General features: G+C 60.3%; 2 protein-coding genes across 45 annotated transcripts in view; one reads left to right on the forward strand and one right to left on the reverse strand.

Moving 5' to 3' along the window:
• The first annotated feature begins 4,636 nt into the window (after positions 1-4,636).
• Positions 4,637-9,751, forward strand: TMEM200B (transmembrane protein 200B). 4 transcript variants are annotated; one of them, XM_070260610.1, is made up of 3 exons: positions 4,769-4,897; positions 6,774-6,858; positions 7,376-9,751. In XM_070260610.1, exon 3 carries the CDS (start codon positions 7,396-7,398, stop codon positions 8,317-8,319), a length of 924 nt encoding a protein of 307 aa, XP_070116711.1. In that variant the 5' UTR covers positions 4,769-4,897; positions 6,774-6,858; positions 7,376-7,395; the 3' UTR covers positions 8,320-9,751. The 4 variants fall into 4 exon arrangements, with proteins under 4 accessions (XP_023490675.1, XP_070116711.1, XP_023490677.1 ...); XM_023634906.2 differs by lacking the exon at positions 4,769-4,897 and adding an exon at positions 5,409-5,466; XM_023634907.2 differs by lacking the exon at positions 6,774-6,858 and having other exon boundaries at positions 4,637-4,897.
• Positions 9,188-16,153, reverse strand: part of EPB41 (erythrocyte membrane protein band 4.1) — a 174,559-nt gene continuing 167,593 nt past the window's right edge. For all 41 annotated transcript variants that reach the window (XM_070260603.1, XM_070260596.1, XM_070260585.1 and 38 more), the window contains 3 exons: positions 15,771-15,851; positions 12,821-12,925; positions 9,188-12,132 (listed from right to left, as the gene is read on the reverse strand). In XM_070260603.1, coding sequence (XP_070116704.1) covers positions 12,827-12,925; positions 15,771-15,851 — 180 coding nt within the window. In that variant the 3' untranslated portion in view covers positions 9,188-12,132; positions 12,821-12,826. The remainder of the gene's footprint in view (positions 12,133-12,820; positions 12,926-15,770; positions 15,852-16,153) is intronic.

Here is a 16,153-nt window from a genome sequence, read left to right on the forward strand (position 1 = left end):
ACACACTGATCTCTGTGGGTCACACAGCCAGTAAGTGGTCAGGCCACAATTCAAGCTTCAGTCTCTGACTCCTAAGGCTCTTATCTAAATCACTTCCTTCTCCATCTTTCCTCATTCCTACCCCCGAAAGAAGAGTTGAGGAGGGTCCCAGGGGACGGGGGTAGGGATAAAGCAAGGGAACTGGGAAGGGTCATGGTGGGAGGTGGCCAGAGCAGTAGGCTTCAGGGGCAGAACCAGAGGACCTGGGAGGTAGTCAACTGCTGCTTAGAGATCCTTTTTCCCGTGGCCACCAGGGGCCCCATCTCCCTCTGCAGCTGGTAAGTTTCCCCAGCCCTACCTGCCCCTGGTCCTGCCCCTGGTCGGCTTGGAGCCCCACATCGAGCACTTGCTCTCAAGTGCTCCCAGAGGAACAACTCCAGGTGCCATGCTAACAGTTTATAAAGTCCTTCCCTGGGTACATATGGATCGGGCCACTCCCCTGCTTCAAAACCTCCCATGGCTCCCAGTGCCAGGGGACTGAGCCCCAATCCTCAGCCTGGTGTTTGACGTGCTCTGCAATTGAGCCCTGACCCCTTTCATCTTGTCCCCTGCACCCCTCTAGCACCTGACCCCACGTCCGTGCCTCCAGGCTGTCTGCATGCTGTTCCTGCTGGCTGGAACACCCTCCCCCTCTGCAGCCTGAGACCCAGCAGGAATGCCCCCTCCTCCATGAAGTCCTCCCTGCTGCCTGCCCCCTACACAGAGTCACCTGTTGCTTCATCAGCTTTGGTGGATGGGTTGGTTCACCCCAACCCCTGAAGCATCTGGAGGGGGCCCAGGGCTCGCTCCTCTCCGGTCCCCAACAGCTAGCCCAGAGGACGTGGTTAAAGAGATACAATCACGAGCCTCAATTTCACGGTTGAGAGGCAAGGAAACTGAGGAGCAAGAACCAGCTGAAGGCCAGAAGACCCAGGCCCCACCAGGCGCTGTGTTTACCACAGGGTCCCATCCTCATCATGGCCCTTTGAAGTTGTGCTGCCATTGTCCCCATTCTGTGGAAGAGGAAACAGACATAAAGAGGCAAACTGACTTGCCCACGGTCCCAGGCCTAGTGGGAGGTAGCGTAGCATCGTGGCTAAAACCCGCCGCTACCCCTGGCTCTGCTGCTGACCGGCGTGTGACCACCGGCAAGCCTGACCTCGCTGAACCTGTTTTGCATGGGTGACACGGGTGACAGTGGCACCTCACTCGCAAGGTTGTTTGCACACTTGAGAGGGTAACAGGCATGAAGGACCTGGGAGCCAGAGGGAGCTCGAAGGGCGGTGACTTCCTGTGGTCATCCCTCTGCCTGGGGATTCCGGTGGAGGCCAGCTGTGCCCTGTCCCCAGGAGGGTCTCATCTCCTTGACCTCCCCAGTGTTACCCAGCTCTGCCTCCTCCTCTTCTCTGGGCTTCGGAGAGCAGTGGCGACGGGGAACTCACTCTCCCTAAGGGCTTTGCCCGGGGCCCAGAGGCACCCGCAAGAAGCCCAGTCACTGAGCTCAGAGCTTCCACGGGGTGGGAGGAGACGGATTTGGGGTTCACATCCCAGAATCCTCCAAGGGCCTGGGCCCCACGGGGCCCCTGTGACTGTGGGGCTGGAAGCCCAGCTCTGCCATTCACAAGCTGGGTCACCCTGGTCAAGTCACTGCCCCTCTCTGGGCATTGGTTTCTGCCCCTATAGAGTGGGGCACTGGGACTGGGGTTCTGGATTCCCCTTGCAGATCCCTTCTTACTGCCTCGGCCCATAGTCCTTCCTGTGAAGGACACAGTACTGACAGGAGCTGCGAGAAGTGCTGGGAGGTGCTCAAGGTCACCCAGAGAATGACTGAGCAGCAGCATCAAAGTGCCATCTCAGAGCCACGCTCTCCCTCTGAACCAGCTCCTGGATTCGCGGGGGAGGTGTAGTCTGGCGGGCGGGAGCCGCCCTGGCACAGGGCTGTGTCCTCTGAGTGCCCCGGGGTGGCCCAGACCCAGCCAGCCCTGTTGTTCCTCAAGCAGAGATGACAGAAGACGACGTCCCAGGCCCTGCAGTTCTGTGACCCTGGGGTGGGGCTGTGACATGCATGACAGCTACTCCCTCCCCTTGGTGGCTTCTAGAGAGGACATGGAGCCTCAAGTAGGCAGGGACCTTGGGGTCACCGTGTCCAGTTCCCAGCCTTCACAGAGAAGCCTGGGGGAGAAACATTGGCCACTCTGGTCCCCAGGGGACAGCTCATCCAGGCCCCTTCTGGTTCAGAAGTGAAGGAGTCCAGGTCACGTGGAGGCCAGCGCAGATTCCGGAGGGAATCCGTGTCCCAGTATTGAGGCCAAAGGCTGCCCACACAACCTCACACCCACAGGGCCAAACCAAGAGGGTGGAGGACATCCCCCTGTGGAGGGGGAGGGCACTAATTGGTCTGGCTGTGTGTCTATGAGCAGGTCTCTTTGCCTCTCTGAGCCACAGTTTTCTCATCTGTAAATTGGGCATAATATTGACCTTCTAGAGCTCTCAAGAGAATTAAATGGGGTCATATCCAGGAAAGGGGACCTATCTCCCCCCCAACCCACTCCACATGACCCCAGGGAAGGTTTCTACAGCCCCCAAAGCCTGCCCTCTGTGCCTGAACCCCACGGTCCGAGGAGGGGAGGGCTGCTTGGTGCGCCTTCACTCTGTGCAGATGCTGAACTCTTAAGCATTATTCCCCCTTTTTACAGATGGGAAGACTGACACAGAGAGCGACATCCTTTGTCTCCTGCATCTGTGCCGGGGCCCGGGTGGGGGACACAGAGTCCAGTCGAGGGCCAGGGCTCAGGGGTGAGCAAGACAGACGCAGTCCTCCCCTGAGTTCACCTCCGGGGTGACACAGACAGGAAATAGACTCAGCTCCCGCGAGCGCAGAGCTGCCGAGGGAGGCTCCTGTGAGGGCGTGTAACGGAGGGGCTGACCCGGCCTGGGGACAAGAAGACCCAGAGAAGGTCTGAGTGATGACTGGGAGCCAAGGGGACCACCAGGGGAGTAGGCGCTCCCGACAGGAAGGCAGGCGGGCGCCAGGCCCCGGAGGCCAGGCCGGAGCAGAAGATTTGGGGACGGAAATGAGTTCAGCCGCCCAGGAGGGAGGAGGGTGAGAGGGGTGGGGTCGGTGTGTGGAAATGAGCAGGGATTTTAAACCGCATTTGACAAGAGTGGGAGCCGCTGAGGGTTTTAAGCAGAGCGTGAGGGATGGGTTCAGGTTCAGTGTAGAAAGATGCCTGGTGTTCTGCAGAACAGCCTGGAGCAGGACAGCGGCCCTGGAGCAGGGAGAAGGCGAGGATTCGAGATCCAAAGAGCAGGGTGCACAGGGCTGGGTGGATTGGCTGGAGGGGGAGTGGAAGGAGCCGAAGGTGACCTCTGGTGTAGTCGGCCTTGGGTGGGGGGCGGGGCAGTGGGACCCTTCACAGAGCGGGGAAACCGGAGGAGGAGCAGGGCCCAGAGAGACTTCCCGGGGAGGCGTCTGGTTGCTCAAAGTGAGGTCAGGCTTGTGGGGCCAGGCAAGGGGAGCCCCAACATCTGGGGAGAACAGAGGGGCCGGGGAGGGGGAAAGCCGGGAGGGGCAGGCAGGAGGAGCAAGTGGTGGGGGCCTGCGGAGGTGGTGGAGCAAGGACAAGGACGTGGAGACTGTGCAGGCTTTGGTCTCTAGAGTTGGGGACCCCAGAAGAGCAACGAGCAGGAGAGGGACCGGTGTGGGCGGGGCGTTGAGCCAGCGGCAGGAGGGAACGCGATGAGGGCGGAGGTGGGGTCAGTGTGTGGGGAGTGGATCAAGTGTAGGGTCGATGCGGCGGCGGGGGGTTGGGAGGTTCCAGCAAAGGAGATGGGGGAAGCAGGAGCGGGTAGGAGGCAGGAAGGAGGCCGCTGCCTCAGTGGAGGGCAGACAACAGCCCAGATGCGGAGCGAGGCTTTCTCTTCCGAACACAGGCCGCGGGAGCCTTCAGTCCCACGCGGGCGGCAGGAGGCGACCGTGGCCTCGCTCTCGGCCCCACCCACTGGCCTCCTCGGGGACGCCAGTATCCTCAGGGTCTACCCAGCGAAGGAAGTTCGGCCCCGGGTGGCCTTGGTTGCTCTCGAGGATGCCTGGGCTCCGGGGGCCGGGAGAGGGGCTCCCGGGGGCGCCGATGTCATCCCCAGTCTCCTGGGCCGAGCCAGAGGGCCGAGCCTGGGTTCGAGGCCGGCCTGTGCTGTGCAGCTCCGAGACCCGGCTCGGCCACGCGACGCGAGGCGGGGTGGCCCAGAACGGCGACTTCCTCGAGTTCCTCCGCCCCTCGCGGGGCGCACAGCCTGGTCTCATTACCGCCCATCCCCCTGCCCTCGCGCCCCGCGCGCCGGGGGGTCTCTGCGGCCGGGGGAGGGGCGGGGTATAATCAATCCCAGGCCGGAAATTCCTCCCGAGGGGCCCGGCTGGGCTGCGGGAGCTAGGGGCCCCGCGGAACCTGGCAATCCGCCCGCACCACCCCTCCCCCTCTGAGCCCGCCCCCCGCATCATGGAAACTGGGCCGCCAGCCGACCCCCTCGCTCCGCTCCACATTCTTGCCTCTGGGGGCGGGCGGGGCGCGGAGGCTGGGCCGCCTCACGGCCCTGGGGACCCTCCTCTAGATTTGGGACCAGCCCCGCCTCCCACTCCAGATCGGGCGCATCTCCTTAGGAGAGGTCAGGGAGCCGGGCAGAGCCCGCCACGCTGCATCTGATTCACTCTGCTCCGAGAGCCGGGCCCGGCCCTACCCCCCGCCCAGCCCTCCGGATTACTATTCATAGAGCGCTCGCCGGGTCAGCCCGGGCTGCGCCCTGTGTTGCGTGTCTTGCCCCCACGCCAGATCTTCGCCTCTCAGCATCTTGCAAGGCAGACACCATTATGCCCATTTTACAGGTGAAGGCAGTGAGGCTCAGACGGGAAGGGCTGGGGGGTCTGGCGGAGCAGAACCTGGGGCCGCCGCCTCCGAGCAGCTTCCCGGACGGCGCTGGGCATCAGGGGCTCTCGGACGCCCCCGCGAGTCCTCTGTCGGGAGCCTGGGCTGTGGGCTGGGAGAGGCGGGGCAGGGCGCGCGGCCTTCGAATCCAGTCTGCACGCGCAGGCTGCGGAGCCGGCCAGGGGCTCTCGGGCTCGGGGTCTCAGTCTCCCCACGTGGGAAGAAGGCGCCTTCCCAGGCCTTTGCGGACGACGGAAGCCGGGGACTCGGGACCCCGGGTCCTCCGAGTCACCAGGCGCGCACGCGGCGCTTGCCTGCGCCCCTCAGATCTGAGCTGCCGCCTTCTTCCCGCGGCGGGGCCTGGCGGGGCGCGGGCCACACGGTCCCCGGGCCCCGGGAGGGCGGGGCGGCGCGGGGCGGGGCCGGGCGGGGCGGGGCCGGGGGCTGCGACTCGGTGGAGACCGCGGCAGTGCCGGGAGCCGCGGCCGGCGCGCTCGGCCCGCGACCCAACCACGCGCGGCGGCACCAGGTGAGCGGACCCGGGGCCCCGGGGCTCGCCACCCACTTTCCCCAACTTTTCGTTTGGCCCCTCCCTCAGGAAAGGCCCCGGGGGCGGGAGCCCGACCCTCTCCCTCCCGGGGACCGGAGTGTGGACGCGGGCGGAGGCGGGACGCCGGAGGGCAGGGGACCCGACCCAGAGCAGCTTCCCGCGGCCTGGGACCTTCGGACTGTCTCCAAGTTTCTGCCTCCCTGGGGTCCCCAGCGTCGACTCACGCCTTCCACGGTTTAGGGGTCTCAGAGCGTGTCCCCATCCCTCTGCCCGCCTCGGCCCCCTTCCCGCAGGGTGACCTTTCCGGAGTTGGGGCTGGGGCGCCAGCTCCGGCCTGGGGCGGGGTGGTCACTCCTCCGGTTTCGGGCTGGGGAGAAGGCTGCACACGCGGAGGCCGGGGTTGCGAGCCTCGCTTCCTCCCGGACGCTCCGTGGCGGTGCCGAGACGCGCCTGGCGCTGGGCTGGGGTCCTGGTGGAGCGCGCGCCGTGTGTGGCGGGGTGACCAGGCGGCCCCTCCGCCTCTCTGGCCGCAGCTCCCGTCTCTAACAGCCAGGCCTTGGGTGCGGTGGACGCTGCAGCTCCATCTAGGCCTCGGCCTTCACGCTCCCGTCGGAGGCAGGGACGGGGTGTCCTGCTTTGCGCCTCAGGGTGCGGATGGGAGCGAGAGGGGCAGCAGGGCCTCCTCCCTGGGGCCTCGGCGGCGGGTCCCAGCGCGGAGCTGTCTGGAAAGCAGACTGGGGGGCGAGGACGCGCCCCTGGACAGCCAGGTCCTCCCTCCTCTCCCGCGGCCCGTTTCCTCCCACACCCTCTCTTCCGTGGGGCCAACCACACGCGGCCCGGCTCCGCCCGCCTCGGCCGCGATCCGGTCCTCAGGCCGCAGGCCGGGCCGCACCAGCAGCCGGGAGGGGCCGAGCCGGGTGGCCTGAGGGGCAGGGCGGTGTGGCTTTGGCCGGGACGCGGGCCACTGGGGCCTCGGGCGGAGGAGGCCGGAAAGGAGGCCAGGCGGCGGGAAAGGGGGATGATTCATCCCGAGGAGCCCGAATTGGAAACGCTGCAACCTGCGAACAGCCTTGCCCGGGCCGACGGGAGAGCCAGGAGGCGAGTTCGCCCGGCAAGGCCCTGCGCCCAGGACTGGCAGTCCCCGGCCTCCTGCCCTGGCCACAGCCGGGCCGATGGGGGAGAGGGAGGCCTCTTCGCGGAATTTAAAGAAATCCTGGGCAGTCTGTCTCTTTGGTCACGGTCAGAGCGGTCTTCCCGGAGTCTAGCTCAAGTCTCTCCTGCTGCAGCTTCAGGGCTGATTGAGGCGGTCTGGAAGGAGGGGCGGGCAGGAGGAGGCTGGAGTCGGTGACACCCCCTCCTTCCTACGCTGCGGTAGGTAAAGCGCAGTAGGGGGGAGGTGGGGCCCGCGAGCGACCCCAGCGGCCCCGGGCGGTTTGAGCGCCCCCTTCCCTCCTTCACTACGGTGCAGCCACGTGCGGGGGTGAGGTCGGGCCCGGGCGGGACTTACCCTGGAGACGCCGTTGCCGGGACCCCCGCACCTCCGGAGGCTCGGGATCCGCGGGCTGGCGAAGAGGGCGCAGGCGGCCGGAGCCCCGCAGCCGAGGATGCGCCAGGGCGCAGCCCGCGCCCCCCTCCCTCCGCTCCGCCCGCCGGCCCGGCCAACTCGGGCTTCTGCCGCGCGTCCCTGGCTCGGAGCTCCGCTGCGGAAAACCCGAGCGGGGGCGGCTCCCCGCCTCGCAGCCCGGGAAAATCCGCGGGTGGCCGCCAGGGATCTCCAAGCGTCCTGGGCGAGGCAGCTGGATCTTCCCTCCCGGATTTGGGCCCCCGACCTGGCGCTGCGACCCTAGGCCCGTCGGTTCAGCCCCTGCCTCCCATCTTCTCTCCGCAGAGCGCCCAGACGACGGCGGGATGACGGCTGGGAGCCCCGGAGACTGCGGGGAGGTGCGGAGGAGCCCCGAGGGCCGCGTCTCTCGCCTGGGCCGCCGCCTGGGCCGCCGCAGGCGCCCGCGCTCCCCGCCCGAGCCTCTGCGGGTGCGGGCGCGGCTCCGGCTGCGCTCGCCGTCGGGGGCGTTCGCGGCGCTGGGCGCGCTCGTGGTCCTGGTGGGCATGGGCATCGCGGTGGCCGGCTACTGGCCGCATCGCGCCGGGCCCCCAGGGCCCAGGGCTGCCAATGCCAGCGCGCCCCCGCTGAGCGAGCAGCGGCGCGAGGGTCGCGGCGCCGGCCGGGCCCACGGCCCGCACGAGCGGCTGCGGCTCCTGGGGCCGGTGGTCATGGGCGTCGGCCTCTTCGTGTTCATCTGCGCCAACACGCTGCTCTACGAGAACCGCGACTTGGAGACGCGACGGCTTCGCCAGGGGGTGCTGCGGGCTCAGGCGCTCCGGCCCCCCGACGGCCCCGCCTGGGACTGCGCCCTCCTCCCCAGCCCCGGCCCCAGGACTCCCCGAGCCATAGGCTGCGCAGAGCCAGAAAGTTGGGATCTGTCCCCGCGTCGGGGTACCTCACCCGTCCCGTCGGTGCGGAGCCTGCGTTCAGAGCCTGCCAATCCTCGCCTGGGGTTACCTGCCCTGCTCAGCAGTTACCCGTTGAAGGGCCCGGGGCTGCCCCCGCCCTGGGGTCCACGGACCCAGACTGGCCATGTGATTATCACCGTCCAGCCCTCTGGTTCCTGCATCGAACATTCCAAGTCTCTGGATCTGGGCCTTGGGGAGCTCCTGCTTGGGGCCCCAGCAGCTCGGGACTGTGCTCACAGAAGCTGGCCACGGCTGGACCGCCTCAGTCTGGGGGGTTATGCCAAGTTGGGAGGAGGAGGTGACTTGGGGGCCCGGGTTTGAGGAGCAGGGGACAGCCTGCTGTGAGGCTGCAGCATGGACCGTGGTAACAGGACCAGGAGTCCCACTGTGTAGTCGATGCTTCACTCACATCGCAGACTGAGGATGGATGCCCTGACCCCGCAGCTGCTAAGGCGTCCTGACTTGCATGTGGGCAGAGAAGTGCCAACTGCACGAGGGTTCAATAAGCTGGAGGGAATGTCTTTTAATGTGGAGTATGGAGACCACCATGACTCGGCCTCAGGGATCCTTCAGCCTCCAAAAGTGGCCTTAACCCTGGACAGGTGCCTGAGTGGGCTGGAGGCGCAGGCCAGGGTGACTGGGAGATGCACCTGGTGTGTTGGCAAACCCCAAATGGTGGGCAAGGACCCCTAAGACTCGGAAGGTAGGTTGGGATGTGGCAGGCTGGGACAGGCTCCCTCCACGGTGGCACTGGTGATGGGGTTTGGGCCTCCGGGAAGATGGGCAAGGGGGTAGAGTTGAGACTCTCCACTGCCATCTGGGATGGGACCCAGGCTTTAACTCCCACCACCTCAGCCCCTTTCCTCTGTCAGCCACGCAGGGTACATGCCACTAGTGCTACACGACTGCCAACGCCTTCCTACTGAAGGCCAGGCCCCTCCCAAACAGGTCTGAGAAGCCCCCTTCTCCCCTTTGTCGTGGCCTGTGCTGCAGAATTGCCTTCCACTTGGCAAGAAGCATTTGCCAGTTCTCGGAAATCCTTTTATACAACGGATCCGCATTTTGGCTGACGTGGATAGCTTACTTTAGAAAATGGCTTGAATTAGGGTCTCCCCTCCCTTGTTTAATTTTCCCCAGTTGCTGGTAGGGAAAGAGAACTTTAAAAGTCAATCCTCACAGATTCAGTCCATTATTTTTTTTTAAGTTTATTGAAAAATGCAATACAAGAAGCAAGACCAACACATAACTAAACACTACAACCACTTGTCTTACTACAAAGGCCAGAACAGCAGACTAATTATTGCCTATTTAATCTAAGGATTTTGCCAATTTGATTCTGCTGCCATAATTCCTATTTTGTCAAGAGATGTAAACAACTACTTGATATGATTCATAATTTTTAAAAAATTTACAAAGCTCCTTCATTTTTGTCATCAAAATAATACATTTGAGAGATTTGTAAAAACAGCCGGCCTGGGGCTGAGGGCCTTGGTGTTGGTCAGGCCATAGCTCTGGCTCCACTTCCCAGGGTGACTGTTGTCCCCTCCCCCCCAGCTGCCCTGCGGAACCCACGGTGGGGGGCCTGGGGAGGGGGCCGAGATGCCGGGCAGGTCCCCTGCAGCCAGGCTCTGTGGGCCCTCAGCTTACAAATGCAGGTCCTGCTGGGTGGGTGGGTGGGGGGCAGAGACCTCACGTGGCTTGGAGGAAGTCTTTCATTCTCAAGGGAAACAGAAATAAAACTGCAGCAAGAGTTGTCACTGTGGTGTGTCTGAGTCACTTTAGGAAAACTGCTGCCGAGTCCCTGACCCTGGAAATGAGACTCTCCTCCCCTCGTCCCCCTTTCCACCTGGACAGTCTATTCTCACACACGCACACTCAACTGCAGGGAGAAAACATCCAAACAACCGCCACGCCGCAGATCTGTTCCCGGATAGGGAAGACAGCGGACCAGGCCGGGAAGGGCAGCCCCTTTGCTCGCTGGTCCAGACCAGGGCTGCTCAGCGCCACGAGGTAGACGTGAGAGACCTGGGGCAGTTTCCAGACAAGGCAGCAGAGAGCAGTGCACTGAGCTGGTGACAGAGCTGAGGGGGCTCAGGCCCCGGGGTTTGTGGTCCTGCGTCCGGAAGCTGCCACGCCCATCTAGCTAGCACAGAGTATGTCAGAGTTCTCCCGCACGCGCACGCACTTGCCCTCCTCCTTTCCCCCAGCCTCTTCCCTCTGCGGGGTTCAGCTGTGGGAGCCACAGTGGCTCTCAGCAGGACTGCTGGCCTTTGGAAAGCAAGCTCACGTTACATGCCTGTTTGATGTGAGCCTGACCTCTGACCTCACCGCCACTCCTGGCCACACAACCCAGGCCTGGGCACCACCCAGAAAGCCCCACCATTTCAGACCCTAGGCCCACAGGCCGCAAGTCCGTTCCTAAGAGAGGACAATCCCCTTTCCCCCAAGCCTGTCACAGATCCCACCTGAACTCTTCCCGTCCCTGCCTATTGGTTAGGAACAGTCTCAAGAAAGTACTAGAAGAAAAACGCACACACTTGAAATAGTTCAAACGAACGGAGTTTGTCTAAACAAAACTCAGGCAGCAGCGACTCGGGATGGGTGCCGCTGGCTCGCCGCGTGGGAGCCGGGGAGCGGAGGCTGTCGGCTTCTCTTGGTTCCCTGCCCTGAGCCCCAGCGCCAGCTGACACTGACCCACTGTCTCTCTCATGAAGTGCACTTCTGTCCTAGGAACAGGATTCTAAGAACTTCCAGGAAGATCTGTGTGAGGGCAGCAAGCTGGAGGAAGAGGGCAGCCCCACTGAATAAAAAGGGCTCCCAATCTTTACCGGGAATGGTGGGATCAGGGACAGCAGTCCTCATTTTCAAAACCAAACCAAAAAAAAAAAAAAAAAACCCAAAACCCACCACAAAAATCAAGCCTACAGAACCTGACAGACCTCCGGTGGTGAGTGGGAATGAGCAGAGCTGGTACTTGTACCCCTTGTCACGTGGGGCTTTGTGCCAAGGATGGCCCCTAAAAGCCAGCTGCCTTGCTCCAGAACGGTGTCTGTAGGCAGGTGCCAGTGAGAAGAAAGGGCGAGAACACAAGCTCCTCTCGGAGCCACGTTCCCGAGCGCCCCAGGATTAAAGAAAGAGGCCCAGGGCTGGTCTCCTGGAGACACTTCTTAGCAGGATCTGACTGAGGTGAACCCCACCATCCCGTGTGAGGTGCACGTTCCCAGAACTAGAAAACCTTTTTAAAAAACTCATTAACTTTCCTTGCCCAAAATACCACTAAAAATGTGCCATTAGAGCTTTTGGCCAAAAGTGCCTATTTTCCCGTGAGTTTTGGTCTCCTGAGATGGGAGGTGGGGAGCACTCAAGAGCCTCTGCTTCCGAGGAGGTAAAGGGGAGGGCGGGCAGGACGGCGAAGGCCACCGATATGGTCAAACATTCACAGTATCAGATCTATCTGAAGCAGCTTCTTACGTCTTTGATCTCAAGAAGCTCCAGAAAGAAAGAACAGGGAGGAGGAAGGAAAAACAATACTACATTCTCAGCAGAGGCCTCTGCCTCACCAAAACCACCCTCAACAGAGGGACAGGGGCAGTTTCCTGGGGTCTGTGGGTCAGGGCAGCTGCCCTGCCTGACGTGGGAGAGTCACGTCGCTGGCTCTGAGAAAGGGCTGGTGTGAGAAGTTCTGCTGCCATCCCAAGGGCACACACAAGAGGTGGCGCGGGGGAGCCTCGTTAAGCTGGCTTTGGCCCCAACCCAGCTGACAGAGTCTTGGGAGGATTTCTCGAAGAATTCTGTGGACCCTGTCAGTATCTGGGTTGGAAAGAAATGGGGAGAGGCTAGGCTGAGGAGGATACTAACCACCCGATAAAAAACAAAAAGATCTTTAAAAACTGTCCACAGAGTGAAAGGCTGAACAATTTCTGGTATCACAATATAGAAAAGGTATTCAAAAGAATCACTGATATCTAGAAGATTCTCTCGGTATAAACTCCAAATAGAAAATGAAATTAATTTCCTAGTGATTTAGAATAATCTGGAAAGTCTGAAGTCTGACTATTGCAGGTTAGCTTCTTCATCGTTTTGCTGGTTTTCTCTCGGATGGGACACAGGCGGGGAGTTGGGGGAGGATAGTTCCTAGAGGGAAGAAAGAAGCAAAAATTTTTAAATCCTGCAACAAGGACAGCTACCCAGTCCCACTGCTAAGTTCTTGTGGCCACAAGTGACAATCAGGGCCTGTGCAGTTTTACAGGGCCCAGTCCTACATGGTGACTGATGGCTTCTTCAGGTCGCTTGTGAACGACCTTCAGGCACGAATTTACCTGGATCCCTGGCTCCCAAAACGCAGCTACCCTGCTTCCAGCTCTCTACTCTGGCTCCAGAGCTGCAGCCGCTTCTCCCGTCCCCCTACCCCCCATTCCCAGAGAGCCCGGCCCACTCTTGGTTTGGTCTCCCCCTCCGGCCCTCCCAGGTTTAGGTCAGAGATGCCGGTGAGGGCAGAGAGCAGAGGGAAGGGGGGAGGGAACGTAGAGAAGCAGGAGGATGCCGGAAGATCCAGGGGGCGTGTGGGAGTTTACACCCACATTTGGGGGAAGCCCCCGACCCCCAGCGGGCACTGCAAGGGCGGGAGGACACGAGGAGACCGAGCTGCACAGTCGCAGCCAGATACTAACAACCTCCCCGTCACCCGCATCAGCCTCTCCGCGCCTGCACGGTGCCGTGCCCCCAGTCTAGGCGATGGCTCCTGGAGAGGCCAGCGTCCCGTCCAGTGCTTGCTGAGGCCGGGACAGTGAGCAGCCCCCACCCCGGCAGGAACAGCTCGTACCTGAGCTCACTCCTCAGAGATTTCGGTCTCCTGGTGGACGACCACCTTGGTCACTGACATGTCTGGGTGCTGCTCCTTCGCCTCCTTGATGGCCTGCACGAGGACCTGAGGAAGGCAGAAACAAAGCCCACCGGGCAAGGAAGGCGGGGGTCACAGGACATCATCTCTCTGGCAAACTCAACCCTTTGGTCTGCAGTACCACAGCAGCACTGGGGCCAAGCGAAGCTGAATGACCTTACCCACCGTGTCCTGCCTCGGGAGGCTCCTGGGCCGGAACACAGAGACAGGGAAGGTGGGAGCTGTCTTCGAGGAATCAGAGAGGGACTTGAGGGGTGACAGCTGCACCTGCCTGCACAGGGCTGGGAGGATTCACTCAAGAAGTGAGTCTAAAGGGCCAAGCACAATCTGTGTTCAAGAGAAGGTAACCGGGAAGTTCAGGACAGGGGAGGAGAGTAAAGCAGGGTACTACAAAAGGAAGAGACTAAAGTAGAGACGAGAAAGGAACGAAGAGTGGGAAGACCTGTTATACACCATGCACTGGCCTGAGCACATTACCTATTATTATTCACTTAATTTTCACAACAACCCAAGGAATTAGGGTAGTATCATTATTTCCATTTTGTTTGTTTGTTTGTTTTGAGGAAGATTAGCCCTGAGCTCACATCTGCTGCCAATCCTCCTCTTTTTGCTGAGGAAGACTGGCCTTGAGCTAACATCCGTGCCCATCTTCCTCTACTTTATACGTAGGACGGCTGCCACAGCATGGCTTGCCACACGATGCTATGTCTGCACCCGAGATCCCAAATGGCAAACCCCGGGCCGCTGAAGTGGAATGTGCAAACTTAACTGCTGTGCCACCGGGCTGGCCCCCATTATTTCTGTTTTATAGACAAGGAAACTGAGGTTCAGTGGTTAAAGTGCTTAATGTTTCACAGCTAGTAGTAATGCAACAGGGATTTTCACTTAAGTCCGTCAGACTTTCCTCTTTACCACACTGTCCTTCAGTTTTGGGGGGGCATCTGTTTTAGCATCTGGAGGAGTTTTGATCATTTTAGAAAAGCAAGAGGGAGCAGAGGGAAAGTCAAAGAAGAGCAATGATACCACTACTCTCCCTGGGCTGCACGTCTCTGAGCCTAAAGCTCAGAGCACCCCAAGGAGGAGAGCTCCACACAGTCTTTGGGGGATGGTGGCATGGGGCTTCTCAGAGACAGGCCCCCTATCAAGAAGGACTCTAGCTGGATCTGACCAGCTGACTGTGGACCCTGGCTCTTAAGAACCATTCCCTAGGAGGGACAAGGGAAGAAGGGAAATTCCTCTTTTGGTCTCTTGACTACGTGAAAGCCATGCTCCGTGCTCATCCTCCCTGATCCTGTGCTCAGCTCACCTGCTCACGCTTCAAGGCCCAGCCTGAGCCACCCCTTTCGTTAATGTGGCCCACACCTCTCTCTCTCTGAAGCCTGTACCCCACTACCTCTCCTGAGCAGTCCTTCTTAAAGTGCCTCCCTCCCCATCCAGACTGCACCATATCTCATCGTTCCATGGATCCCTCCGTACCTAGGAGACCTGAGGGACACTGGAGCATCTGTCTGAGCTGTCAAGTGTGCTTGTCCCTTTGTCACAACAACTCTGAAAGAAACCTATGATTGTCTTTATTTTACAGATGGTCAAACTATAGCTCAAGAAGTAAAATAACTTGCTCAAGGGCAAGTCGCCAGCAAGTTGCAGAGTCAGATTCAACCCCGGTCTGTCTCACTCCAAACCCAAAACCCCTTCCCAGCCCGCTGCTCTTGCCGTCCAGCACACAGCAGGGGCTCTAATCACACCGCGTCGCGTGGGTGGGTGCTGGCTGGTGATGCAGCAGGACCCACTGAGCCGGGCAAACCGGCTGCAAGGGCTTCTGCCTGGTCTTCGCAGCCCTGTTGCGGGGCCCCTGAGCTGGGCATCCTCAGCTGTGAGCCTCAGCCCTGCTCCCGAGGCCCTCCCAGCACTGCAGCTTACTCTGACTTTCTTTTTTTAAGGCACTCGGCACATCAGCATAAAGACCACAGAATTACTGCTCCAGCACTGCTGTCAATGATTCCAGAAGCATTTGCATGCAGCCTCTTCCACCCCCTCTTCTCTGCAGCCTCACTGTTCTAACCTCACCCAGCAGAGAGAGAATTGGGAACATTAATCCTGACCTTATTATTTGCTAATTGCTTGTAGCACACAATTAGCACCTAATTAATATAAAAACATAGAATTTTAGCACTCAGAAGGGCCCAGCAATTATCTAGATCAACCTACTCTCTTTTCAGAGGGCAAAAAAAATTCAGAGGTAAAGTGATTTGTCCAAGGTCACACGGCAAGTTAGTGATGGATCGAGGACAGAAGTCAAGTTCCAAGTCTCCTGACTTCCACACCATCCCACTGTGCTCCGTCTAGGTGTCTCCTCAGCTCCGACAGCCCCGAGGGCAGACAGCACAGCTTCCTGTGTTTGATGTCGCCCGCTGTCTCGAGCACAGATTTACGTGCACAACAGCCCCTGCAGAGCCACAGTGCCAACCACTTGGAGCCCACCATGTGCCACACGCCGTCATCCCACATCTCACTTGATTCTCACAAAAACCTTGAGAGGAAGATGCTCTAATGCCCATCTTGTAGACAAGGAACTGGAGGCCCAGAGAGTTAAGAGCTAGTCTATGGTAAGAACGAGAATTTGAACCCAAGTCTCTGAGCCTAAAGCCCGTGTTCTTTCCATTTCATTTCCTTGCTTCCCCAATCTGCGGCCCCCACCCCACAGGCCTCTGAGGTCTGATTCCTGTTGTCCTTCTCGATTAAGAGCTAGAGTAGCCGAGGGGGCTCTTTGGAGATGAAGCTGGCAGAGGCGTCTTGCAAGCCGACTCCTGCACCCATCAATCTTCCTGCCCGCAGAGCCCTCCCGTGCCCAGAGTGCCCTCAGCCTTCCCACCTGATCATGGTCGATGTCGGCATCTCCGGTGATCACAATTCTCTTTTCAATCCGGGTCTCTGAGATCCCACCTTTTACAGTCTGAAACCAAAGGGAGGGGGTCATATGAGAAAGAAAGAAAAAAAACGGGAAACAACAAGAGATTATTGTGAAAGCTCCACTCCACATTTTAATCTGCTGCTGGGACCGGAGAGGATAGCTTTCTCACCCACTTGTCCAGTCTTGGCTGGACCTGCTAAAATGAGCATGCCTCTAGCCCCTTGGATTGCCAAGAAATTTTTTTTTTTTTTTTGAGGAAGATCAGCCCTGAGCTAACATCTGCTGCCAATCCTCCTCTTTTTGCTGAGGAAGACTGGCCCTGAGCCAACATCGGTGCCCATCTT

This window comes from Equus caballus, chromosome 2, assembly GCF_041296265.1.
Source record: "Equus caballus isolate H_3958 breed thoroughbred chromosome 2, TB-T2T, whole genome shotgun sequence".
Lineage (NCBI taxonomy): Eukaryota > Metazoa > Chordata > Mammalia > Perissodactyla > Equidae > Equus > Equus caballus.

Coding starts and splice junctions, on each gene's coding strand:
- TMEM200B (XM_023634907.2), top strand. CDS start 7,396: ATGACGGCTGGGAGCCCCGGAGACTGCGGGGAGGTGCGGAGGAGCCCC.